Source organism: Pogona vitticeps, chromosome 2, assembly GCF_051106095.1.
Source record: "Pogona vitticeps strain Pit_001003342236 chromosome 2, PviZW2.1, whole genome shotgun sequence".
Taxonomy (NCBI): domain Eukaryota; kingdom Metazoa; phylum Chordata; class Lepidosauria; order Squamata; family Agamidae; genus Pogona; species Pogona vitticeps.
This window is the reverse complement of record NC_135784.1, coordinates 62,745,389-62,771,175: the sequence shown is the minus strand read 5'-3', so window position 1 is coordinate 62,771,175 and position 25,787 is coordinate 62,745,389. Positions and strand designations below refer to the sequence as shown.

The window sequence follows — 25,787 nt, the reverse complement described above, 5'->3', positions numbered from 1 at the left end:
TTATTTATTTATTTATTTAATATCCCGCCTATCTAGTCGGCTAAGACCACTCTAGGCGGCTATTTACTGTCTTGTATGGAATTGCAACATATATTTATAACTTTACGTGATCAGTCCAATCAGATCAGGCTAGATCCATTGGGTTATATGGAATTCCAACATGTATTTAAAACATTATGTGATCAGATCATTCCCTATGTTCCTTTAATTTGGAACCTAAATTTATTTTAGTTTTATTTTTGTATTGTGTATGTTATAATTATGATTTATGTAACTCTTTGCATTATTTTACTGTTTGTATTCACTGGAAGCCACCTAGAGTGGCCTTTTAGGCCAGATGGGCGGGGTATAAATCTTATAAATAAATAAAAATAAATAAATAAATTTTGAATTATGCTGACACCAGCATTCAGCAAGGTAATGGCCTGAAGCTACAGAGAATACTAACAGCAGTAACTCAGGCCAGCTTTAATCAGGAAAAGCACCACAGGACTCCTAACACAGAGCCCACAAACAATGGAACAATCATAGAGTCCTGGCCTGCACAGTTGATGCTCCCTTTACTGCTTAATTATAAATTACTGTATTATGGTCACCATTTCCCCCTCAATCTTGGCTATATGGTTTTTCCACCTCACTTTATTCCAGTTCTTATTAGCTATCAGAATCAGAAAAAGAGGTGAGGGCGGGATAAGAATCTGAATGGCCACTGTTACCAGAAACCATTTAGAATTGTTGTTTCTCTTCTCTTAAGTTCTCCTTGATAGAAGAGTTCTAACAGGAGAATATCAGCAGAGAAAAGAGTTTTCATTGGATAATGTCAGGAGGGCAAGTGGGTTCCAAGAAAAGAAGGAGTGGAGATTGCAAGAGAGTAGTTGTATCTGTGCCTCAGTAGTGGAAGTAGAGGCAGGTAAAGGAGATCCCAGCCAGAGGCAGGGAAGGAGTTGAAACGGAAGGCCAAGGCCTCTGTGTGTGGGTGGTATGTTTTATTTAGAAGGTGATTTGGATACATGACTTGCCTTATGTGAAACTGATGTTATATTGGATTAGAAAACAATGTTTATATTCAAAGGGCTGTGTGTGTATTCAAAGGAGTAACTTTATATTTTGTGAGTCACATATCTCATCTCTGGTCTGTATCTCTTGGGTAAATTACTTGTTTTTTAACCCTCAAAATATCTCTTGATAATCTTACATCTGAGTTTGCTGGCAGGAAAAATACAAAAAGCTAACTCTAAAATATTCTGAATGTAGTTTGCCATTATATATGAATATACAGTACTGTATTTCTTAGCATTATTGATGTTTAATTTACCATATAAAATGAAGGAAGACCCAACAGATGCAGAAGGATTAAAGGAGTAGTATGTACTGAATCCATTAGTGAATCTGATGGGTGGGGGCAAGGTCTTACAGTCAGAAACACTTATCTTTGTGTTTGTGTGTTTTCTGTATCAAATGAATATTCACTTCTTCAAAAAAAAACACAACACCCTGGTTTATGAATGTGGGATATTGTGTTTCTGTACCCATGATTCAAAATGCCAGGAAATGTCCTAATATTGCTGCACAATATTATGCCTGTGTTGCTAACAGGAAAAAGGATGTCAAGCTTTACATAGGAAAGGGCAGCCTGAATGTTGACACTAATGGCAGTCAAAATGGTCTTCTACTCACTATCATTCACAAAGTAACACCAAGTCAAGAAAAATCCCAGAAAAGGATTCTCTTTTTCATTAGTTAACACAAAGCAAATGTCAAGGCTGTTTTTCAACAAGTATGAATGGTGACTAAATGTAGGAGGCAGTAGGCTCAACTGAAGGACACATTCTAACTGAATCAGAGCACTTTCATAATTCATTGGTTTTAATAGGAGAGCATTATATATGAAATTAATGTTCTCATTTAAATGAAAAAGTAATTTCAGCTCTCAGGTCAGTAATTCTTCACTTGTATACAGAATATTTTCATTCAGTTTGCTCGTAACAGAATTAACTCAGAACATATGAATCACAGTTACCTAATTGCCTATTTGGGGATATGTAGTTGCAAAGAAGAGATACCCAGTGTGGTGTAGAACAGAGGTCCCCAACCCCTGGTCTGTGGCCCTGAGCCAGACCGGGCTACGGAGAGAGACTTCACCCCCCTGCATGCACTCCCCCTTGCACAAACCATTTGCACCTGCGCATGCCTGCACGAGCACTGCACCGCCCTTTGCGCATGTGCACAAGCGCAGGGGGTGCCCCGCCTTCCCCAGCCAGTCCACGGGGCTAAAAAGGTTGGGAACCACTGGTGTAGAGGATGGCATGTTGGACTAGGACTCAGGAAAACTGGGTTCAAATCCCCACTCAGCCATGGAAACTCACTAGGGGAGTGGAACTGGTAAAACCATTTTTAAATATCTCACTTACCTTGAAAGCCCCATTAGGTTTGCTATACGTCGGTTCTGATTTGACAGTACATAATAAAGTTACAAAGAGCAATCCTTTAAATAAAGGACATCCATCATTGCATCTCTCATTCTTTAGAGAAATACATGTTATTTGTTCATAGTTTGAGATCAACAAGTTTAGAAATTACTGTACATTTATATGGATGTCTATTTTTTTAAGATTTCATTAAACTAAGAGACCATTGATAGTAAGAGTATGTGTATATAGTACTTCCACAGTGTATTCCACCAATATTACCTCAAAAGTCTTTACAATGTCAAGGATCCAATGTTACCTTGGCAGAGGTAAGCTAGCACAACAGGACCTCGATGTTCTACATTCTTGTCAGGATGAGCATGTGTAATATTCCAGTTAGTCCTTGGGTCCATTTTCTTCAGTACTAATGACGCCTACTGGCTGCAAACTTTTCAGTTGTTTGCAGTCTATATCCTATTATAATAGTGCAAAAACACCTGGTTCTTTGAGTCAGCAAAACCTGTTTTATCTGTATCTTGACTCTTTATCCCAGGATGCATCGCTAGGTCTAACCTACGCCAACAGAGTACCAGTAATTCTTTGGGAGTATCACTAGACCACATTTTTACACCATACCCAGAAGTAGTGAGCCCTTAAGAGGAAAAGACTGTTCTAACAGGAGCTTGCCTCAATCCACATTTGGTAAATTAGCCTTATTTTGCGATTGGTCAGTTGGAAGTAACATGGCTTTGTTTGCAGATCTGATGTGTCAGGCAAGTGACACTGAAAGACTTGTGAACCTGTAAGGACAGCTTTGTAAGCAGATCACAGTTTTCACTCCCACCATTTTTAGGAAAGCTGTGAACACACACCTTTTAAAACTGATTTATGATATCATTTAATTTATTGTGATGATTTTATAGTTATGTGTCATTTTATTTTAAGGGATTTAATTCCACTTTTTTGGCTAAAAACTTGTTACTTAAATACATCAGTTTAAATGAAGTGGAATAAATTTCACCAGGTGAACTGCTGCTCCTGAAGGAGTTGATACTTTTATTCCTCTTCTTGTGCAGGCTATGTGACTCGGCCTGCAATGAAGAGAAATACTATAACAGACTCTTTAATCAGGGACAATTCACCACCGGGATTTACACTACTTGATACCCGGCTCTGCCCATTTATATTATTTTTATGATAATTGTCAGCCACTTTGAGCACTTCCTAGTACTGTAGTGGAAAGTCAGGACAGAAATGTAATTATTGATAATAACAGTAACAGTTGAAGGAGACATGCAATACATAATTTGCTTTAATGGGTAATTGCACCCTACGTCTGTAATCTCCATCATGGGGCTAAACTTAAACTGCAGATCTGCTGGCCATAACCTCTGACCTACTTTTCTGTTTATTCCTATTTTGGGGGGGGGGATGGGGCGATACCACCATGCTGTTGAAGAGTTCTGGGAAACTGGGGAGCTCGTATACATACCTTTGTGGCAGTTTGAACTTTATATGCGTATTTAATCCTTTCTTGTACCCAGCCTTGAATTGTGTTTGTCTTATGACCAGCGCACTGAGAGCTTTGTCTCTGTGCTCTGCGCACCTGCCAGAAAGGTGAAGGAGAATTGGGTGTTCGTGAGGCAGTTGTTACGCCTAACTCAGGAAGGGCGATTCAGATGAGCGACAGGGAACAGACCCAATTTTTTTTGTGTGAAGCCCTGCAAGAGGCGGGCTGGTGCTGTCGGGCAAAAAGGAATTGCCGAGATCGCGGGATAGTGGCGGCGGCGGTGGTGGCGAGAAGTGCGGGGCACCGCGCTCGCTCGCTCGCTCCGAAGGCGAGGCAAATCGGGGCGCCCAGAAGCTCCCGCGTGGCCGCAAGTGAGCGCCGGCAACTCCCGAGAAGCGACGGAGTCCAGTGGCCGCCGCTGGCCCTCCAGCGCACCGGCCATGCCAAGGCCTGAACGTATTTCGTGCGCCCTCGAACAAGCCTTTCAGGAGCGCGTCGCCTGCCTTGTGTGCCCACACGCCCCCCCCGTGGGGGATGTGAAAGGAGCGAGCGAGCCCGCGCCTGGCACCACCGCTCGCGGCCACGCCAGGAGCGCCGGAGCGCGCCCTCGCCTTGCCTCCCCTCGGTTCACCCCGCGCGGGTTGCCGCCACCCTTGCTGGGCAAGGGGCGCCTCTCCTCAGGTCTCCCCTCGGACCCGCGCTCCTCCTCCTCCTCCTCCGTCGCCTTCCCTTCCTTGGTGGCTTTGTGTTGGAAGGCTGACCGCCTCGCAAGCTTTCCAAAACGCGCCGGCAGAGGAGGAGGAGGGAAAGGACGAGGCTCCTTCTCTGAGACAACCCGGGATGGTTGAGCAGCTTTTCCCCGAAGGCTGAAGGCAGGGAACCCGGACGAGTCCCGAATTCTCTTCCCGCCTGGGGGGTGTCCCGTCCAAACCCTTATCTCTCCTCTCCACCCCCAACACCACCACCACCCTAGTTCCCCAGTTTGCGGCGCCTTCCTGTTACTTCGCCTTTCCTGTCACAAGAAGGAAAGTTTGAAAGCCAACCCAGCCTGGGAACTTTCCGTTCAAGGGGGGGCCAACGGTCGCCGGGCGTTCAAGGTGCCTTTCGGGCTGTGTGTGTGTGTGTGTATGTGGTGCACGGGCTCTGCAAGGAAACGGCCTGTGGCTTCCTCCCCTTGCTCGTCACCCAGCTCCTTTTCTCCTCCCCGAGCAATTTGCTGAAGGAGGACTCTCCGGGCGGGGTGGTGGCGGAGAGGTGTGAGGAAACGAACGTGAAGTGGCAAATGGACTGAGAAACCCCCCCTTTTTTCCCCCTCCTCCTGAAAGCCATTGCAAAAGGAAGCTGAGCAGGAGGCGGGGAGAGTGAGGAGCGGCGGCAGCGGCAATGGCAACGGCAGCCGCCGCCGCTGTAGCCGCCCAGCCCCTGTAGAGCCGAGGCGTTTGCAGAAGGAGGGGCGGGAAAGCGGCCGGGCTGCCGGTGGTGGCTGAAGCCCGCCGCCTTTGGCAACGGCGGAGCCTTGATTCCCGGCACCGGAGGAGGGTGCTGGATGCGAGGCGGGGTGCTCCTGGGCGACGTGCAAGGAGGGCTCTCTCGGATTGCCTTCGACTTGCAATGCCGTCTTCTCTTTGGCATGTAAAACCGTGCACAGGATGAAATCAGGTTGGTTACGACATTGCATTCTCTTCTGTACGGGATGTGCAGGGGTGTATGTGTGTGTGTTTGTTTTTAAAAGCCCTCCTGTTTCTCCAGATGTCAAAGGATCATAGCAACAAGGCAGTGTCAGTCACCTCATTACAGTGTCTCTTGTGTCCTCCTTTTCTTTCTCTCTTTTTCCCTCTCTTCTTTCTTTCAATTAAGAGATGATGAATCTTTTATGCAGCTGGGTTCCTTGTGCCTGTATAGAAGCTTCACAATTTGCACTTGATTGCAGCTTTAAAAAGATGGTTTTAAGAAATAAGATCCGGTTTCCTAACTGCTGGGAAATAAACACAGATGGGAAATTAGAAGGGAGAAGGGATGCGAGCTGTAATGAAGCAGTGTGGTTAGGATTTTTTTAAACCTTCTTTCCACCCTGAGTATTTTCTCCAGGCAAGAAAAATGTGAGCTTTCAGTTGGCAAAACAGAGCAGTTGCATGGAGCAGATGAAATTTAGTCTTGGTTTGTGTATCGTTGGAAAGTGAAGGTGTTCTTAGCTAGTGTACCTTACAGACTAGCTCTCTGCCGCGTATTTATGTTAGTGATTTTTCACTTACATTTTTCCAGGTGTTTGGCTTTAAAAAATTTTGTTTTGTGTGCACACTTTCTAGGTCAGTCTTCTAGGATGCCAGAGGAAAGTTCCCCTCGGAAGACTCCCCAAAATGTTTCGTATCATGATCTTCCCCATTTGGTCAATGCTGATGGACAGTACCTCTTCTGCAGATATTGGAGGCCAGCCACCACCCCAAGGTGAGCATTTGTTGGGATTCACCTTACTTGTTTGTTCAGCTGCCCTGCAATTTGTAACTGTGGTACATGGAGTTTCACACAGAGTGTGCTGAACAGATCCTTGCCCTGCACAACTTCCTTTGCAAAAGCAGTAACATCTTGATCCATTAGCATGTGTGGTGAAGCAATGCTGGATGCTGAAATATTGCCCCATGTACCTATCAGTAAGGCCATCCTGTGTACCCACGTGCTGCAGCAATAAGTGAAGAGTTGGCTATTAATCATTCAGCCTCCTACTCGTTAAAATAGTTCCTATTACTTGCATGAGTAAAAGCGACTTGCATGAGTAAAGATGCAGGAGATTTAGGCATTTCTTCCCCCCCCCCCCCCGTGCTTTCTGTTTAGTGGAATTCAGTGCTGTGAACAGAATCCAAGGATCCTGCTTATTAACTTTTCAATAAATATTTTCACTGCACAGTGTTCCCTGCAAAAGCTATGTAGAGGCTTAGGTGGCCCAGCCCTTATTATTGTTTAAACTAGGAAATCCAAACTACAGTATAGAGATCTGTCTTAAAGGATATAAATCACAGTTCAATGGCTGGGGTTTCATGCATAGTGTATCATTTAATTCTTTCTGCATTGGTTTCTGTACTTAGAAGATCCTTCTTCTTTAGCTTGGCTGTAGGGTTTCGATGGAACTCCAAGCTCTAAAGGTACATTAAAATAATAGTTGTTACCAAGTAATCAGCCATTTATGTAACCCCCTTCCCACAATCCTTACAAAATAAGGGCTTCATATTTGGATCTTGTCCTTCAGGAGCACAGACACTGTATTGTGCATAGAACATCTCATAGCATTTCCTTGTTATTTGTTATTGCTGTCCCTTCTGTCTGTGTATGCTGGTATATGTACAGGATATTTCTGACTATGGAGGATAATAAAATATAGGAAAGAGTGAAACTGCTGTTTATCTTTTATGAAAGCCAAATGAGTAAGCTTTGTTTATTTTCATATTGTGAGGTAAGAAATCAATTTTAGAGAACACTTACCCAAGAAATAGCTTTCTTGCTTTTATAGCAGTCCAGCTATGGTAGCTAAGAAGCCTGGTGTAATGTGCCAAATAACTGGTGCCAAGCCAAACACAGAAACAGAAAACTTCCATACGGAGTCAGATCAGGAGTCCACCTAAGCAAATAATTTTCTTAGCCATCAGTAATCATAGAAAATAAAAGAGGATAGCAGCTGGGTGGATGGAAATCATTAGAGGCATTGCAGTAGTATGAATGGGGGGCATGTGTATCCCCCCATTCCACATTTTCCACTTTTCTTTAAGTACTTCAGTGGAAGTTATGGCTAACTGCAAGTTTGGCACATTCTCTGGTCCTTTAGCCAGGATAGCACCAGATGTCTTGTCAGCCCTGGCAGCTCTGTGGCCTCCTGGGCAAATATGAAACCCATTCATTTATGAGATGAAATGCATAACTAGATTTCATGTTGCTGCTCACATTACTTACCTGAGTTGGTCAGTGAAGGGATGCTTTAGGGTTGAACATTGAACGAGGCGTGTTTTGGATGTTTAGAACTTGCTGCCCATAATTAACTCCTGGGTAATTGAGCCCTTCTTACTTGTGAGCACACTTGCATGTCAGATTTTTGTATTAAGATGCTTCTTACTATTACTTCTGCTAAGATGGGCAGAGAATGATGGGTTTTTTTTATGTTTTTGGAAGTTCTCGGAACTTCGGGCTCATCATGTTTACTCCTTAGAATTCCAATCCTCCTTACATGCCAGTCGGTTTCTCTCTGGATTTAGGGTGGGGTGAGGATTTCTGTCTGGACAGAGTGGATTCCCGCCACCATACTCATATTACTTTTCCCTTGTGAGCTAAAAATTGCTTGATTCAGTTTGCTTCTCTATGCAGTGGAGATTGTGGGTACAACTGAAAAAAGTTGGCTCCTATATTTTTGTGTGTGTGTGTCGTTTTCAACCACCCCATCCATTGTATGGGCTGCTTTAGATGCATATTGTCCATGTCCCCTTTTACTGTAGGTTGTAATGTGTTATTTTTATTGGTTACTATGAATTCTGCTTCGCAGCTCTGCCCCTGATTCTCTATGCAGTTGGTGATGTTGTTGGAACAAGAAAATGTGGCCCCTAAGATTGTTTTTGTGTAGCTGTAAATTCCCTTCTATGCTCCACTTTGCATGTATGTGCCTCAGTTTGACCTTTCTGTGTTATAAGCTATTAGGGAACCAAAAGACTGGTCCAGTTCTGTCTACTGTGCCCAGCTCCAGTGGACACAAGCTGCCGCTGGTAATTTGTCTTCTGAATGGTCATTCCAGTCTTTTCATACAGGTTTTTCTTCATGCTTCTGGCTCCACTCTCATTGGTAGGTGCTGTCCTGTGAGGTTAGAGTCTTATTAAGAGGCTCAGTGGCTCAGGATCCTCTGTGTGAAAGTCTTATTCTCCTGCTGCCTTCAGTTGTTTGGCCCCAGGATATAAGTCACCTGGAGTGCAGGAGTTTCCTGAAAACCCTTCAGAGCACACAAAATAGACTCTCTCCAGATTCTTGTGGATTGCTTGCTGTAACACACTGTTGTTCATTGTATCATTCACTAGAAGAGTCCACCTGTGAATTCTGTTTTATGCTTCCAAACGTTCACCTAGATGCAAAACCTGCAATGCTTGCATGTATTTATTATTTATTTATTTGGCTTTTACCCCTCCCATCTAGATTCAGACGAATCTACTCTGGGCGACTTACAGTCCGAGCAATATAAAACAAGAATTAAAACAGACAGTGTTCAAACAAAAAGAGAAATAGTTCTCTTTCAGATGCAACAGCCACATTCTGAAATAAAATACAAATACAACTAGCACTCTGAAATAATGCTCCTGTATCATGTCAACTGTGTTGGTTTTTGCAACCTGCATTGAGGTTTGTATAACCTATGCACAGAAGCTATAGGAGCTTTTATCCTCAGTTCTGCCAGGGTCAGTGAACAAACCTAATAAGATTTGCAGCTCTCCTCGAAACATCTACCTTGGTCTGGCACTGACTGCATGATCTATGGTAGGAGCTCTGACAGACCTCTGGGGAAAGTTCCTGGCACTGCCTATAACTAGATCCCTGGCATCATGCTAAAGAATTCCTCTACTGAGCCAATTCAGTATCAAAACAAGCTTCTTCTGTGAAACCAGCCTGTCACGTATTATAATGCTAATTAATCATTAACTGCCCACAGTGTTCTTCAGTGAGTTGCAGAACTGCGTTCTCCTTTCATGTTTAATTTTCTTAGCAAATTAGTGGTGTTCACATGAGTCTTTGATCAAGAAATGAAAGGATGATAAAGCAGTGAAAGTTAGAACTTGGCACTTCATTTCTCCTGCTAGTTTGCCTTTTAGAGCTTTGCATCTCTCCCCCCCCCCAGCAGTTAATTGAGAGCAAGATTGCCCTAGTTTTGTGACAACAAAGTAAACAGGATCAGTGCTGCTCACTTACAAGTGCCTCTTGAGTGTGTGAAGCCGTTTATTTTTAGCACTTGTTGTATTGTGGGTGTGTGAGAGGAAGACCGTAGGTTATTGAATAATAATTTCTCGGCTGCTGCTGCTAAGTTTCTTGAAACAGGATCTTGAAATTCTTGGCTAAGCAGAGAAAACACAATCCTCTCTGTTATCCAAAAGCATCATTGATTTCCCTGTTTCATCTTTAGAAGCTGTGGCTCATTTGCCTAATTTGGAATGATTTACAGCAACAGCGAATTAGCCTGAGGGTGGCTTTGCGGTCCTGTTAAACTGATGAGGTTCTGAACATGGGCAAGGAGTAGTCTGTATCAGAGATGGGAGCATGTGACCTTCCAGATGTTGCTGAACTATTGTCTCCCACAGTCCCTTACCAGGCTGTGCTGCTTGAGCAGATGGGATTTGTAGTCCACAAACAATGGAGGGCCATGTGCTCAGCACCATTGCTGCTTTGTATTTTTGTTAACCCTAACAAGGGGATAGTATTTACCTTTTCTTTCTAGAGCAGTGGTCCCAGATGTTCTTAGATTAAAACACCCGGGAGCCTTCACCACCAGCTGTGCTGCCTGAGGTTTCTGGGATCTGCAATCCAATAACACCTGGATTACCCAAGGTTGGGAACCACTGCACTAATGTATATGGTTGAACTGAGATGCCAGTGTTGGTGAGGGACAGGAAAATTTGCTAGCTTTCAGGCATTTTTCTGTGATATTTTTATAGCTTTTGAATTCTGTGTAGCAGCTGTCTTCCTACAAACACTTTCTCATGTGAAAATGAACTGAGAAAGCTACAAAATGAAAACTGTACCAGTTCACACGTTGTCATATTATGCCTTTCAGGGATGTTACCTTTGAGGACATACAGTTTTGACTATCAGGTGCATAGTGTGGCGTTTGCCCTTGTGGCCCCTGCTTGTCTTTCTCTCACAAAGTCTCACGGCGCGTTTTCTTCTCGCTGCCACCAGTGGATTACCTCAATCCACAATATAAATGACGTCTGTCAGAACACTTGTCTTGTGAACAGAAACAGAATTTATTTATTGTAGTGAAGCAGATTGAATAATAACAAGTTTCTCAGATAAACATTATACATAAGCAAATCTTCAACAGTTCTCTCAGTACATACTTCTTTTCTCTTGCTATATCATTGCCACCTTCTCTACCTATTTTCCTAACCAGCTTTATCTCTCTCCGTATCTGTTCCCCCTCTCTCTGACTAATCAGCCTTATCTGACTCCTCCTTCTCCCGCCAAGCCTCATGTAGCTGCTGACTCTGCCTCTCCAGCCCTCTCATGGGTTCGTGCAGATCAGCTCATAAATATGAATGGCATGAGTGACGTGGGCAGTCACCACATTTAGTAATAATAATTATGTGCCATCTAGCCTGATTCATGACAACCCTTGTGCATAAAGTGGTTTATCGGTTCCTCCTTCTAGTGGCACTGTGAGATTCTGCCACTTGCCCAAGACCGCACAGGAACAGGGCACATAACGTCATCATCTGTACTCACTCTGGGTGATCTTGGTTGGCCCTTCTCCTGGGGGAAACTATGGGGATTTGAGTCCCTGGATATATCTGGCTCCAAATCCAGATTTACTCCAGCCAACCTAGTTATACAGATCATTTTCGAAAAGCAGATGTGCACTTCGTCTCAACACTCAATCTCTTTTCATATATTCAAAATATAAAGAACAACGGTGGTTCTACAGCTTGGAGACGGGGATGAGCACTGCGCCCTAGAGTCGGACACGACTGGACTAAAAATGTCAAGGGGAACCTTTACTTTTACCTATTATGGAGCTATGTCTGTATGGAGCATTTTATAACTCAGAGTCTAAACATCGAAATATGTAAGTAAGGTGAAGGGCAATCAACCTTAAGAGCTGTTTGATGTAGGAACAACTCCTTCAATAGGTGAAGAACTCTCCTTCATGGAAAGTTTTTAAACAGGTGACATAGTCATCTGTCAGGAATGCTTTAGGGATAGATTTCCAGCTTCAGCGGGGGCTTGAGACTTGATGACCCTTGGGATTCCTTCCAGCTCTGCAGTTCTATGGTTCTATTACTTTTTTATTTAGAACAGTATTCAAGGCTCTTGTAGCAAAATAGCAAATCTCTAGTAGCAAAGTTATTATTGTGCAGTATGATTAAAAGTCTACCTACACAGTGAGAGAATGTGGCTGCAAAACTCAGAATCCAAAGATGGGCAGATTGTAAGAAACACTACTCACTAGTTTCAGTTTCAGTTTATTTGTGCCTCTTCCCCTTATTGTATTAGTTTTATATTCTTTTCGGCATTACTTGGAGCTGGACTCCGACATATGCATCTTAATACAGACTTTGCAGCTTTTTCTTGATGCATCAGGACAGGAAACGTTTTTAAAATATGCTTTTATTAATGTCACATTATAGAACAGTGGTGCCTCACATTACAACATTAATTCATTCCAGCAAAATCGCTGTAGAACGAACACGTCGCGATGCGAAAATAAAAAGCCCATTGAAACGCATTAAAACCCGTTTAATGCATTCCAATGGGCTGGAAATTCACCGTCCAGCGAAGATCCACCATAGGCCGGCCATTTTGCTGCCTGTGCAGCGAGGAATCCATCCCAGAAAACAGCGCGGAGCCATTTTGTTTACCCGCTGGCCATTTTGAAACCACCAATCAGCTGTTTTAAAATTGTCGTTTTGTGAAGAATCGGTTCCTGAAGCAGGGAGCTGATCCTCACAAAGTGAAAAAAACCCATTTAGACCATCGTTTTGCGATCGCAAAAAGATTGTCGTAATGTGGTTTCGTCGTAATGCAGGGTAATCGTAAAGCGAGGCACCACTGTATTCTGAATATAAAGAGGTACTACATGGGTGAGAGCTGTATAGCTGTGTGGCCTGTAACGCCTGGCTGCAGTCAGATCTCTACTATGCCTACTAGGAGTGGAGTGTGAAGGTTCGTTGTTTTGGGCTTCCCTTCTCTCTAATAAAACACCGCCAGACTGCTTGTCAAACAACTTGTTGTCTTTTATTAATTCACCCAATGGGGTATCAACCATAACATGCTTTTTTACACAAGTCTCTTGTTCCAGCAATGGCTCTCGCAAGGGCAACCAGAGGCCTTCTTCCATTACATCAACTGTCTTATGATCCCATGGAGCGCAACAAATTCGTCCCTGACCCCCAGTCCCCAACTCAGGGTTGGTTGGACTCAAAAGCGGGAGGGTCTCTTCATCTCCCATCCATCCCCAGGACGGGTCTCCCTCTCTGGCCGAGTTACCCCAAGGTCCAGGAAGCATCCCATCTTCCTCAGTTCTTCTAGATGCCATGCCCGGCGAGCCTCTTTCTCTCTAGCAATGGCCTCTTTCTCTTCCCTGATCTTCTTTCTCCATTCACGGGTCTCCGGCTCACCCCAATAAGATGGTCTTTGGGGTAAGCCTCTCTTCCTGCGGTTCTCTGCTTCAGTTTTAGGCACCCTAACTTGCTCCCATCTTCCCGTCCAAGGGTCCTGCATCAAGATCCACTCCCAACCCCCTGGGATGTTGTCTCAAACTGTTTTTATCTCTCCTAGCCCCCCTTCTTCCACCACCACATGAACCTCTCCTTTTCCCGCCAATTCTTCCTTAGAAGGGCTAGTTACTTTTAACCCTTTCAATCCTTCTTCCAGATCTCTGGTGTCCACCGCCTGCAACACCCCTTTTCCCTGTAGATTCTCCTCCTCTAAATCACGCGTGTCTGAGCCTTGGTCTCTCTTAAGGCTTGGGGTAGGTGGTGGACTAGTTTGGGTTTGTTTGGAGGTCTTAATGAGAGACAGCTCTACCAGAAAGACCCGGAATTTCTGGTCTTTCCCTTCACATGGAGCCAACCAAGATCGCCTGCAGAATGGTACAGTGGGGTCTCTAGTTAAGAACGTCCCTACTTAAGAACAATCCAACTTAAGAACAGCTCCATTTGCTAAATTTTGCTTCTACTTGAGAACAGAAATCTAAGATAAGAACAGGAAAAAAAAACCTTTCCTGCTCTTTTTTTAACCTTAGGTCATCTTAGGTTAAAAAAAATTCTCCCCCTAGTGGTAGAGTACGTATTAACCAGCTTTGCATTAGTTCCTATGGGAACTAATGCTTCAATGTACGAACGCACCTCTACATAACAAAAAAAACAGCCGGAACGGATTAATTGGTTTTCAGTCCATTCCTATGGGAAATTTTGCTTCAACTTAAGAACGTTTCAACTTAAGAACACCATTCCAAAACGGATTAAGTTCTTAAGTAGAGGTTCCACTGTACTGTGACTGATGGTGCCCTATGTCATGAAAGAAGCTGCACTATCCTAGAGTACTGTCAGAAGGAGCTGGCAAACCACGTCTGAGTACTATATACCCAGAAAACCCTACAAAGGGTGACCATAGGTCAGATTTGACTTAATGGACATTATTATTAGATGATGGTGAACAGTCTCAGATCTGTGTCTTGCTTACATTTTGACTCAGCAGATAGAAGTGGTTTAAGAAAGCTGATGTTCCATTTGGCAACTAAGGAAGTGATAGTTGGGAGGAAATGCAAAGCTCCTGTTGCATGGAAAGAAAGAGAGGTGAATAGAGACAGGTTATGTCTTGGGGAAAAATTTCTCTGGTTGTGATAAGAAATTTGTATGGTAGTACCAGTGTACATTTTGAGCTTAGACAGTGAGAAGGCGAAGTGAAGGAAATGCTGCATAAAACAGTTAGGAATATGACCAAATGCAGACAGATTCTGATCTTGGAAATAAAAAAAGGTGCCAGTTATTTTTGCTTGGGTGGTTGAGTAGCTTGGCTTTTTCCCACCCTCATATTTTCATATTCCCAGCAGCAGGTGGTAAACTGGATTTTTGAGAAGGAAGGGAAGGGGGAAGGGAAGGGGGAAGGGAAGGGAAGGAGAGGGAAGGAGGGAGGGGGGAAGATAAAAGATTAAATAACAAAAACAGAGCAGTCCCATTCTGGTGAATAAATCTGTTTGGATTCAGAATTGTGCTTCATCTGGTATGCCAACCTGCCTATGAGCAGTTTCAAGTGTTCTGCTGGATTATGTGTATCTATTAAGAACAAGACCTGTCCCTATCTCCCAGAGCATGCATTATAGAAACACAGAACCAATGATACCATGAGAAATACCGTTTTCCTGTGGGGAAACAAAATGACTACATGACTAGAACATGGTCTTCAATGTTATAAAGTAGACTCGAAATTTCAAATATATTCATTTAGGCTAGGCATTTTTCCTAGTATGTGATGAGATATGGGTGTGGTGTCTTCTTCTTTTTCCATGTGAAAAAAAAAAGGTTTATCCTGCTCACTTATCTGAGTACAGTGGTGCCTTGCTTAACGAGGATAATCCGTTCCAGCGAAATTGCTGTAGAGCGAAATCCTTGTTAAGCAAAATAAAAAATCCCATTGAAACACATTAAAAACCCATTCAATGCGTTCCAATGGGCTGAAAACTCACTGGCCAGCAAAGATCCTCCATAGGAGCGGCCATTTTCGGTGCCTGTAAAGCGAGGAATCCATCCAAAAACACAGCGGGGAGCCGAGTGGCCATTTTGAAGCTGCCGATCAGCTGTTTTAAAAACATCGTCTAGCGAAAAATCTGTTCTCAAAGAAGGGAACCAATCGTCAGGAAGCGAATTTTGCCTATTAAAACATTGTTGCGATTGCGAAACAGACATCGTATAGCAGTTTCGTCATTTAACGTGGCAATCGTTAAGCGAGGCACCACTGTAGAGCAGTATAGCTTCAGCTTTCTACCTTCATGATCTGCGCAACTTGGACTTGATTTGTGTGGGAAATGTAGCTAAGCCTTTTTAAAAAGTAACCATCTTTATTTTATGTATAATATGGTTTGAGACAATTTATACTTATTAATTTGGTTTTTGCAACAGAAAAGGGGGTTTGAACATGTCAGTGACACTGAGATCAATCCCATCAGGAGGCCAGACTCCTGTTACAAGCTTGGATTTCTAGCAGGGTCACTCAAGGCACCAGATTAGGATCCGTCCACCTTCTTCAAGGGTAACAACCAGATTAACAGGAGATAATGGATAGTTACAATAGTGATGGGGTGGGAGCTACTGGGAGGAGTGGGAGCTGAAGGTGACACTGGTGGAGGATGCAACAGTTGTAACACTCAAGTTAACTTTTGTTAGTACTACACAGAAGAAGACAATGGTGAACCCCTGCTGAACTTTCTCTACCTTGAAAACTCTTGTGATGAGACTGTCAAAAAAGAAACAAAACATAATGCTGGAAAATGAGATTCCCAGGCCAGAAAGCACTCAGTCAGTTACCTAGCAACATAACCGGTTCTATGCTCCAACTACATATGAAGAAGAAGATGAAATTAAAAGCTTTTATGCAGGCATCCAGGAGGAAATTTATCACACCCCAAAACATGATTATAATCACAGGTGACTGGAATGAAAAAGTAGGGAACAAAGCAGAAACAAATGTTGTTGGAAAATTTGTCCTAGGGAAAAGAAAATAAGTAGGAGAACTTCATAGAGTCCTGCAAAGCCAACAATCCATTTATCCCAAATACAGTGGTGCCTCGCACAACGAGTGCCTCACACAGCGATGAATTCACACAACGATGCCTTTTTCTGTTAAATTTGCTGCCTCACACAGCGATGTTTCCTATGGGGGATTTTCACACAATGATCTCCCTTTTCGCTCCTGTAAAAGTGTCTTACAATGTTTGGACGCTGTTTTAAATGATTGCAAACATTGTAAGACACTTTTACAGGAGCGAAAAGGGAGGTCGGGAAGAACTTTAAAAGGCAAACGGAGATCAAAGAGCCCTTTCCCGATCTCCCTTTTCGCTCCTGTAAAAGTGTCTTACAATGTTTGGAAGCTATTTTAAATGATTGCAATGGTTAGTCCACCTCCTGAAACCTACGCAAACTGATTTTGGTGTTGTTCTGACACTTCGTTAATTTATGATGATTTTTTGTTTTTTCCATTGGAAACCATTAGACAGACCATCCAATGGTTTCCAATGGAGAAAATTCAAAAAATCATCATAAATTAACGAAGTGTCAGAACAACACCAAAATCAGTTTGCGTAGGTTTCAGGAGGTGGACTAACCATTGCAATCATTTAAAACAGCTTCCAAACATTGTAAGACACTTTTACAGGAGCGAAAAAGGACTTCGCAAAGGCATTGAAATGTATTGAGTTGGCTTCAATACATTCCAATATAGGAAACATTGTTTCACTCAACGATGTTTCCTATGGGGATTTTCACTGAACGATGGCAATCCGTTCCAATTGGAACGGATTAACCGGTTTTCAGTGCATTCCTATGAGAAATGGTGTTTCACAGAACGATGTTTCACACAACGTTGATTTTTTTGGAACCAATTAACATCGTTGTGTGAGGCACCACTGTACATGCTTCAAGTGTACATGTTGACATCCACAGCTTGCAATATAGAAATCAAATAGACTGTGCGGATGGAAGCAGGAGGTGGAGAAGTTGCATTCTCTCTGTTGAACCAAGACCAGGAGCAGACTGTGGTACTGATTATGAGCTGTTAATATCCCACATTAGAATAAAGCTGAAGAAGAGCACTAAAAGAATTTTAATGCCAAAATATAATATAAACAGCATTCTTGATGAATTTAAAGTCCACATTAAGAATAGATTTGCATTAGAGATGGGGATATTCATATACGAATAAGAATATCCCTGCACAGGTGGAAATAATGATTTCTACTCACAATTTTGCCGCTACCACTGGCTCTGCAGAGGCTTCCTATCGTGCCGTTCTCCGTAATGGATTAGCCATTCTGCGACCTGGCAGATAGGCTTGTCATCCCGCCTCCTGCCAGGAGTGGGTAATCGATTGTGGACAATGACACAACAGGAAGCCTATGCGGAGCCAGCGGCAGTGCAGAAATCGTGAGTGGACAGTCCGATTCCATGGGGCTGGACCCTTGTTATTTTCACCTGTGCAGGGATATTCATATACAAATACCCCCATCTCTAATTTGCATTACTAAACTCAATTGTCATGGAACCAGATTAACTCTGGGGTGAAAGCAGAGGTACTATTAGGGAAGAATATAAAAAGATACTTCCAGTAGTAAAAAGAAATGAAAAATTTAGATGGTTGATGGTAAAAAATGATTAAAATTGTAAAGGACAAGTGAGAAGCAAGAGTAAAAGGTAATGGAAATGGAGTCAGAATCCTGAATGTAGCTTTTCCACAACTGTCACGTGGAGTCAAAGAGAACTATAATAATAACCAGTGCAAAGAAATAGAGAACAACAAAAAGGGAAAAACTAGATTTCTTCCAGAATATCTGAGAAATCAAAGGGAAATTTAAGGCTAGATTAGGAATGCTGGATGACCAACAGGGAAGCACACTACCTGACCAGTAGAAGAGAATGTGGAAACAGCATACTGAAGACCTATACAGAAGAGATAAAAAGATACCTTTGAAGAGGAATCCTATGATGACCATGCAGTTCTATTAAATGAAGTGAAAGCTCGTCTGGAAGCATTGGGAAGAACTAAATCACCAAAGGTAGATGGAATACCACTAGAACTATTTCAAGCCACAAAGGCTAGATCTACCAAAATCTTCATAAGAATATGCGAAAAATTATGGAAAACATAATAATCGTCCACAGACTGGCAATGTTCAATATCTATTCCAATCCCAAATAAAGGAGATGCCAAGTAATTATAGTAATTACAATAATTATAGGAACATTGCTCTAATTTCTCATGCAAGAAATGCTAAAGAATTTGCAACAAAGGCTTTTTTCTTGTATGGAGTGAGAAACACCTGATATTCAAGATGCATTTTGAAAAGGGAGAGGGACTTGAGCTTATACTGAAAACATCCCCCCAAAATTTCAGAGCATCAGTCTTTGCTCTCTAGACCACAGCAAAGCTTTTCATTGAGTGGATCATGAGAAACTACCGATTGTTCTGAAATAAATGAGTGTGCCTTAGCACTTAAATGTCCTAATATGTGTAACTTGTACTCTGGACAAGAAGCTACTGTTAAGACAGAATAAGGAGGGGCAGAATGGTTTCCTTTTGACAAAGATGTCAGAAAACAGTGCATTTACCTGTTCAATCTGTATGCAGACCATAGGAAAAGCCAGATGAGATAGAAATGAAGGAGTGAAAATTGATACCATGGTGCCTTCACTTACGAACGCCTTAACCTACAAATATTTTGAGTTACAAATAGCTTTGTTCACATAATTTTGCTTTGACTTGCAAACAGAGCTTACGAACGAAAAAAGCGGGAAAAGCAGGAAATGGACTTTAGACTGCCTGGTACTGTAATTTTAAAATGTAAAAATTGGTTTAAAAGGTGCTTGGTTTGGTTTAAAGCTGCTTGGTTTTAAAGGTGTTCATTTCCCTCCCTCCTTTCCTGCCCTTTTTTTAAACCTAAATTCATCTTAGGTTAAAAGAAGAAAAATTCTCCCCCCTAGTGGTAGAGGATGGATTAACTGGTTCATCGTGGCCTCTGTGAATGCACACATATGGGTGTTGTCTGTGCCTGCGCTGACTATCTCGGAAGGTTCTAGAGCTAAAAGTAACAATTTTATGGTGTGATCTCCCATGAAGCACATGCTCCTGCCACCTATCGTTCCCCTCAGTTCCTTTTTTCTGCCGTGCTAAAAGGTTCTGCAGAAGAGAGAGAGCGATATTTTGGCTTTGTACCGCTAATAATGTTTTGCTTTTTCAATTACCTTCTCAACGGACCTTTCCTCTTCTGATCTCCTGTGAGTTTTTTCTTCTTTGTTCGCCCTTACATTCGTCAGGAATTCCCCCCTCCTTCTCCTCCCTGGGACTTTACAACCGTCCTTTCCCTTCCCGCCCTTTATGGCCTCTTCAGCTCTTTTCAAGCGCTGTCTCGGCTGCAACAGTAAAATACCATTTACCAACGGCCACAACAAGTGCTTATACTGTTTGGGTGAGGAACATCAGACCCAATCTTGCGTGGCTTGTAAGAGTTTTACCAAACCCGCGCTAAAACACAGGCTCCGAAGACTAAGATCTCACCTTTGGGAGGCAGCCTTGAATCCTGCTGCATCGCTCCTGTGAATGGGTTCACGGGCAGGGGGTGAGGGTCCCTCATCCAAATCAGGAATAAGAAGCGGAGTCGTCTTCTTAACTCCAACAACTTCTGTTTTATTAACATCCAACAGTTCAACATTCTCAACAAAAGGTTCTAATAAACTAAGTTCTGGCAACAAGCTGAAACTGTCCATCTCTGAAGTGGTTCTCTCGCCCCCGGAAACTAGAGGGGTGCAGGACCAAACCTCTCGGCGTCGTTGGGGCTCCTCAGAGAGGCACTCTTCACCGCATAAATGGTCCCACAACATGGGTGCCTTGCCCAGTCGCCCTCAAGAGATGGGGTGTTGTGTCTCGCATCTGGACAGATCACCTTTCGTCCACGTCCTTGGTTCTTCGGAAACACCACCACAGACCACTCCAGCGGCTGTATACAGAGTTCCTCCTTTTCCTGAGGAACTGGGTCAGGTAGCAATCCTCCCACACGCATGTGGGGAAAATCTTTCAACAGCTCTTGCGTCTTAACCCTTTCATATGCCCTCAAGTTCTCCAGCTCCTTTTTTCTCTTCCACAACTCTAGCTCTACCTCGTAACGTCGCTCGCCACTCTCCTTTATCTCTTCCTCCGAAACTGACAGCTCCTGTTCTCTGCCTATCACATTCGCTCCCTCCTCCACCAAACTCAATTCAAACCTCCTGCCTTCCCGCGCTCGCACCCTCACTCCCGCGCTTTCTCTCTCTTTACTCTCTGCCATACGTGGTTCCCCTCCAGGTGTGTCTGTAGCCCTCTCTTCTAGCCCACTCTCCTCTAATACTCCTTCACAGCTCCCATCGAGGCTCCGCATTCGGAAGCAGCTCCACCGTGGCAAATTTCATCCTCCACCACCCTGGGGCATTCTACTCCTTCGCCTTGCTCTAAAGAAGGCTCCGATACATCTAGGGCTTCCAAGTCTAAAGCCCCTCAGGAGCATGAACGTAAGAAAAAGAAAGAAAAACCTGTCACCAAAAAAACCTAAAAAGGTTAAATCTGTTTGCCTTCATCCGGCTGGAGAGCACCCACCCTCCCTGATACTGGAAGAATCTTCTCTGGAGGTACCAGAATCTGTAGTGGAATGGGATGAGGTACATATTCCTTCAGCACAAGCTCCAGTCATGGCTGGTAGCTTCTCTCCCTCCACTAGCCACATTGGGACTGAGTTTCCATCCAGTCCGGCCACTGCCCATTCAAGCCCAACATCAGGGCGGGCTTATGACACCTGAGCCTGAAACTCCTCCTCAGTCTCCAAAGAAATGAAAGGAGAAGAGGAAACATATTGAGCCACCTACTCCAATGTCTCAGTTCAGCCAATGTTATCAATTTCCATTATTCCCAGCTTACCAGCAGCTTGCCTTCCAACAACCTGGCATGGAAAAAAATTTCCCCTTTGTCAACCAGTTTCAAATGGAAGCATATCATGGGTTCTCCCAAACAACCCCAGCAAAACAGTCCCGTCATGAATCCCCACCACACCATGAATGGATTCCTCCAACGATGACATCGAAACCTCCGATACCTCCTTCAACATCGACATCACTCTCAACATTGGAGAAACATCATTCTCACTCTGCGGACATCCACTCACTGAAGCACGCTAAACATTCCTTAAAGGAACGTCATGTCACGCCGACTACGGTATCCCAACCCGTTCCACCTACAATACATGCATCTCAGATGACTTCTCGATTGGATGGTGACTCCTCACCTACTCCATCGGCCTCAGATCAAGACACTGACACCAAATCATCACCGGAATCTCCTGCCAATATACCCACTCCTGAATCTGATCCTATTGCCACATGCCCGTCCTCTCCATCCAAGGACTTTACTACTTATTCCCACTTAATCTCTCACATGCCTTCTGCGCTTAAGCTCCAGGTCGAAGAACCTCCCTCCCCTGAAGCGGATGTTATCTTCGATGACATCCACAATGAGAAATCACAACCTCTAAGTCTTGACTTTATACCTGCCCTGATACAAATAATTCGAGATGCCTGGGACACCCCACCCTCAAATTTGCGAATTTCGAGACGTACCGACAACATGTACAGAACCCATGGTCCTGACATGGAATTTCTGGCCAAACATCCTGCCCCAAATTTCATCATAGTTGAGTCCAATTTGCCCAAATCAAGAGGTAAATCATCAATCTCACCAACTAACAAGGAAGGGAGAAAACTCGATGTCATGGCTAGAGAAATCTATTCTTTGCAATAATTCCTACTCAGAACCGCTAATTACCAGGCAGTGATGGGCACCTACCAACGACATCTGTGGGCGAAAATCCTGCCCATCTTTGCCCCAGAAATCCATCAAAACTGACCTCGTGAATGCCCATGCGGAAGCGACCTCCCTAGCAAAGTAACAAAAGATCACTGCCAGACATGCGGCTGAAGCTTCATCTAAATCTCTAGTATCTTCTATAGCCATTTGTCGACATGCCTGGTTCAGGTCTACATCTCTAAATGATGATGCCAAACAGAATAGAAGAGCTTCCTTTTGATGGCATGGGACTTTTCAACCAAAAAACAGATGACAACATGGAGAACCTTCATAAAATTTGAAAGACAACTAAAACATATATGAAACAATCATCCTTTTGTTCCTATAAACCACAATACAGACATTCCCAATATTACCAACAACCTTTCCAACCATTCCAGCGATACCAACCATACCGACCTTTTCGACATCAACAATCCGACAGACCTATCTTGACACCAGGACCATCGACCGCCCGTGTTCGAAATCAACACCGCCAATCTTTACCAAAGGCGAAGGGGAAGGGCTATTGACGTTATTGATACCCCTATCCATATCCCTTTAGTTTCTTATGGTTCAACCTGCCCAAGATTGCGACCTTTTCTCCCATTTTGGGAATATATTACAAACGACAAGTGGGTTCTTAACATTATTTCATCAGGTTACCACATTGAGTTTGATTCTGTTCCACCTCTGGGCAACCTTAAGTTTACTCCATACTTTGACACCCTTCAAGAAGAAATCTCTACTTTACTTGACAAGCAAGCCATTGTTTTGGTTCCAATCACTGACTCACCTTATGGTTTCTATTCCAAATATTTCACGGTCCCGAAAAAAGACAGAGGCCTCCATCCAATCCTCAATCTCAGGGATCTTAATAGTTATATCTGGCCTTGAAAGTTTTGAATGCTCATGCTTGACACCGTTATTCCCCCTTCTTTCACAGGGAGACTGGTTCGTCCTGATCGACCTCAAGGATGCCTATTTTTACATATCCATCCATCCCACCACAAGTTCCTCCATTTACATTTCAACAACTTGGCTTACCAATTCTGCTCCCTCCCATTTGGACTGTCAGCAACCCCAAGAACTTTTACAAAATGCATGGCGCCGATCACGGCTTTCCTCCGCCTACAGGGTATCCACATCTACCCTTACACTGACGACTAGCTCATCATGGCGAAGTCCCTTCTCGATGCCATAATGGCCACCCACATGACCCTACACACTCTTCGAAACCTCAGTCTCCAAGTAAGTCATTCAAAATCACATCTGGAACTGTCCTAAATGACTACTTTCATCGGTGCCTGACTCGACTCAATACAAGGCAGGGCATTCATACCACGAGAAAGAATTAAAAACTGAAAAGTGCCATAACCTCGTTTCAACCTCAGTCCTTCATCCCAGCTCACCACGCCCAACATCTTCTGGGACTCATGTCCTCAACAACTTGTCATTCAACAGGCTGTTTGTAGCTCCACCCCCATGGGGCGGAGTTACAAACAGCAAAGCAGCAAGAATCTGGGCTCTCCAGAATTTCTGCTGCATGCCGTGAATCCAGGCTCTCCCCAAGAACTCAGGAGGGGCCCATCCTGAGCCGTAGGAGAGCGGAGATTTCCTGGGGGGTGGAAGGCAACCACCCTTCAGGTCATCCTTTCCCCAGACAGAGGATTCTGCTGACGGTATTTTCTAATGTCGTCTTAGCTGTGAAGCTCCGCGGGCAGGAGGGAAGCATATATTGTTTATATATATTTATTGTCTTATGTTGTTAGCCGCCTAGAGTGGTCTCAATCGACTAGATAGGCGGGATATAAATAAATAAAATAAATAAATAAATAAAATTTACGAATGACTGCATGAACAGGGACTAATTGAGCTCAACATCGCTTTTGTAACTACAAAATAAACTTAAGTGGCTGATTTCAAAGAAGATAGTGTAATCTTGGAAGCGGCAAACAAGCTTTAAACCCAGACACATCAGTGATTTGTTACTGCGTCACGCCTGAACAGAAACAGAAACTAAAAACTGATAAAGACAGAGACACAGATTTTTTCCTCTTATCCCCTGTCCTCGGTTGGTTGGAATAACTCACAGCTTTTTAAATAAACGTTTATAATAGAAAAAAAAGGTTTAAGGAGGTGGATTCTAACCTAATGGAAGTTTTAGTATTATTGAATCTACAATTGAAGCTATCTGGTGAAAGTTGAAGTCTGGGCTAGCATAATAAATCATCAGCTCTGCTGAGGATCTGACTTTTATTACTTAAGTACTTTATGGTTCTCGGCTGGAAGAAGTAAGCAAGCTGTTTTGGTGGCTATTCTCTTCACGATAGGAAATGTTTCTTCAAGTGAGGTGTATATCTTGAAATTAGAAAGGATCTTTGCCCATCCACTTCTCAACGAAGATGGATTCAACAGAAGATTTAATAAATGCTTTTCAGAACATGCAAATGAACATTCTGAACTATCTTTCAATCCAGTTCTTTGAACTTCAGACATTACTTTCGGACATGAAGGAAACAGCAGAGCATTGGGAGTTTTCGTCAGACCAGCGCACTGAAAGAGAAGCAGACCAACGTACCGAAATGGAAGCAGCACAAGAGAGAGTGACTTTATTTGTTCTTAGAATGGAGGGTGAAACCCTCAAAAAGGAGGTCAGGAAAATGATTTGTATTGTGAGAGAGAGGACCAGGTGGGTGAAAAAAAGATGTGTTCTAATCCGATGGGTGAATATGTAAAACAGGGAAGTGGAAAGGCGAGGCTGAAAGGGAAACGAAATACTGATTACAAACCAGACATTGCTTGGCTTCAAAGGCAGTACATGATGGATGGAAAAAATCCACCAAACCAGAGAGAAAATAGTCTAATAGGGTTCCACAGATGGCATTTTAAAACCAGTAAAAAGGAGGCAATTTAACTTTAAGTTTATAATGCTATAAATAAAAGAGGAAATGTTAATTGATGAATATAACAACAAAATTATAGACTGAGAGGCACACAGATGTACATAAAATTGATGTGATTTATATACTGCAAGCAATTTTGACTATGTTTGGAGTCAAATGGCAACTAAGAATTTCCAACTTTGCAATCTGAAATGTTTATGATGAATATAACATTAGAAATTGTTGATTTTAAGGCATGTATTTAGAGAAACAAAATATGTATGAATTGTAACATGATCAAATATATAAGGTGAGATATATAACATCCCCATTTTCTGAAATATTGATGGCATGTGAAATTCTGACATAAAATACATGTATGCATAGATGTAAACTAGAGTTAACATAGTATTGGATAAATACATCTTGTGGTTTTGTTCATGATGGTAAAGATTTGATATCCTGAGATATAATTGGTTAGCCAAGGATGTGAGAGAAACAATCTTAAAAACTTTAGGTTTATAATGCTATAAATAAGAGGGGAAATCTTTATTGATGAACATAACAACAAAAATTATAGACTGAGAGGCACACAAATATACATAACATTGATGTGATTTATATACTGCAAGTAATTTTGACTATGTTTGGAGTCAAATGGCAACTAAGAATTTC

General features: G+C 43.0%; 2 protein-coding genes across 9 annotated transcripts in view; both read left to right on the top strand.

The window, feature by feature from the left end:
• The window catches only part of MGLL (monoglyceride lipase), a 282,792-nt gene that overhangs the window by 143,868 nt on the left and 113,137 nt on the right, over nucleotides 1–25,787 (top strand). For 3 of the 8 annotated variants that reach the window (XM_072989545.2, XM_078385255.1, XM_072989547.2), the window contains one exon: nucleotides 6,225–6,363. In XM_072989545.2, coding sequence (XP_072845646.2) covers nucleotides 6,225–6,363 — 139 coding nt within the window. The other 5 variants (XM_078385256.1, XM_072989548.2, XM_078385257.1 and 2 more) reach the window with 4 other exon arrangements.
• Nucleotides 1–25,787, top strand: part of LOC144586942 (uncharacterized) — a 269,494-nt gene that overhangs the window by 215,238 nt on the left and 28,469 nt on the right. The gene's annotated exons all lie outside the window — the stretch shown is intronic.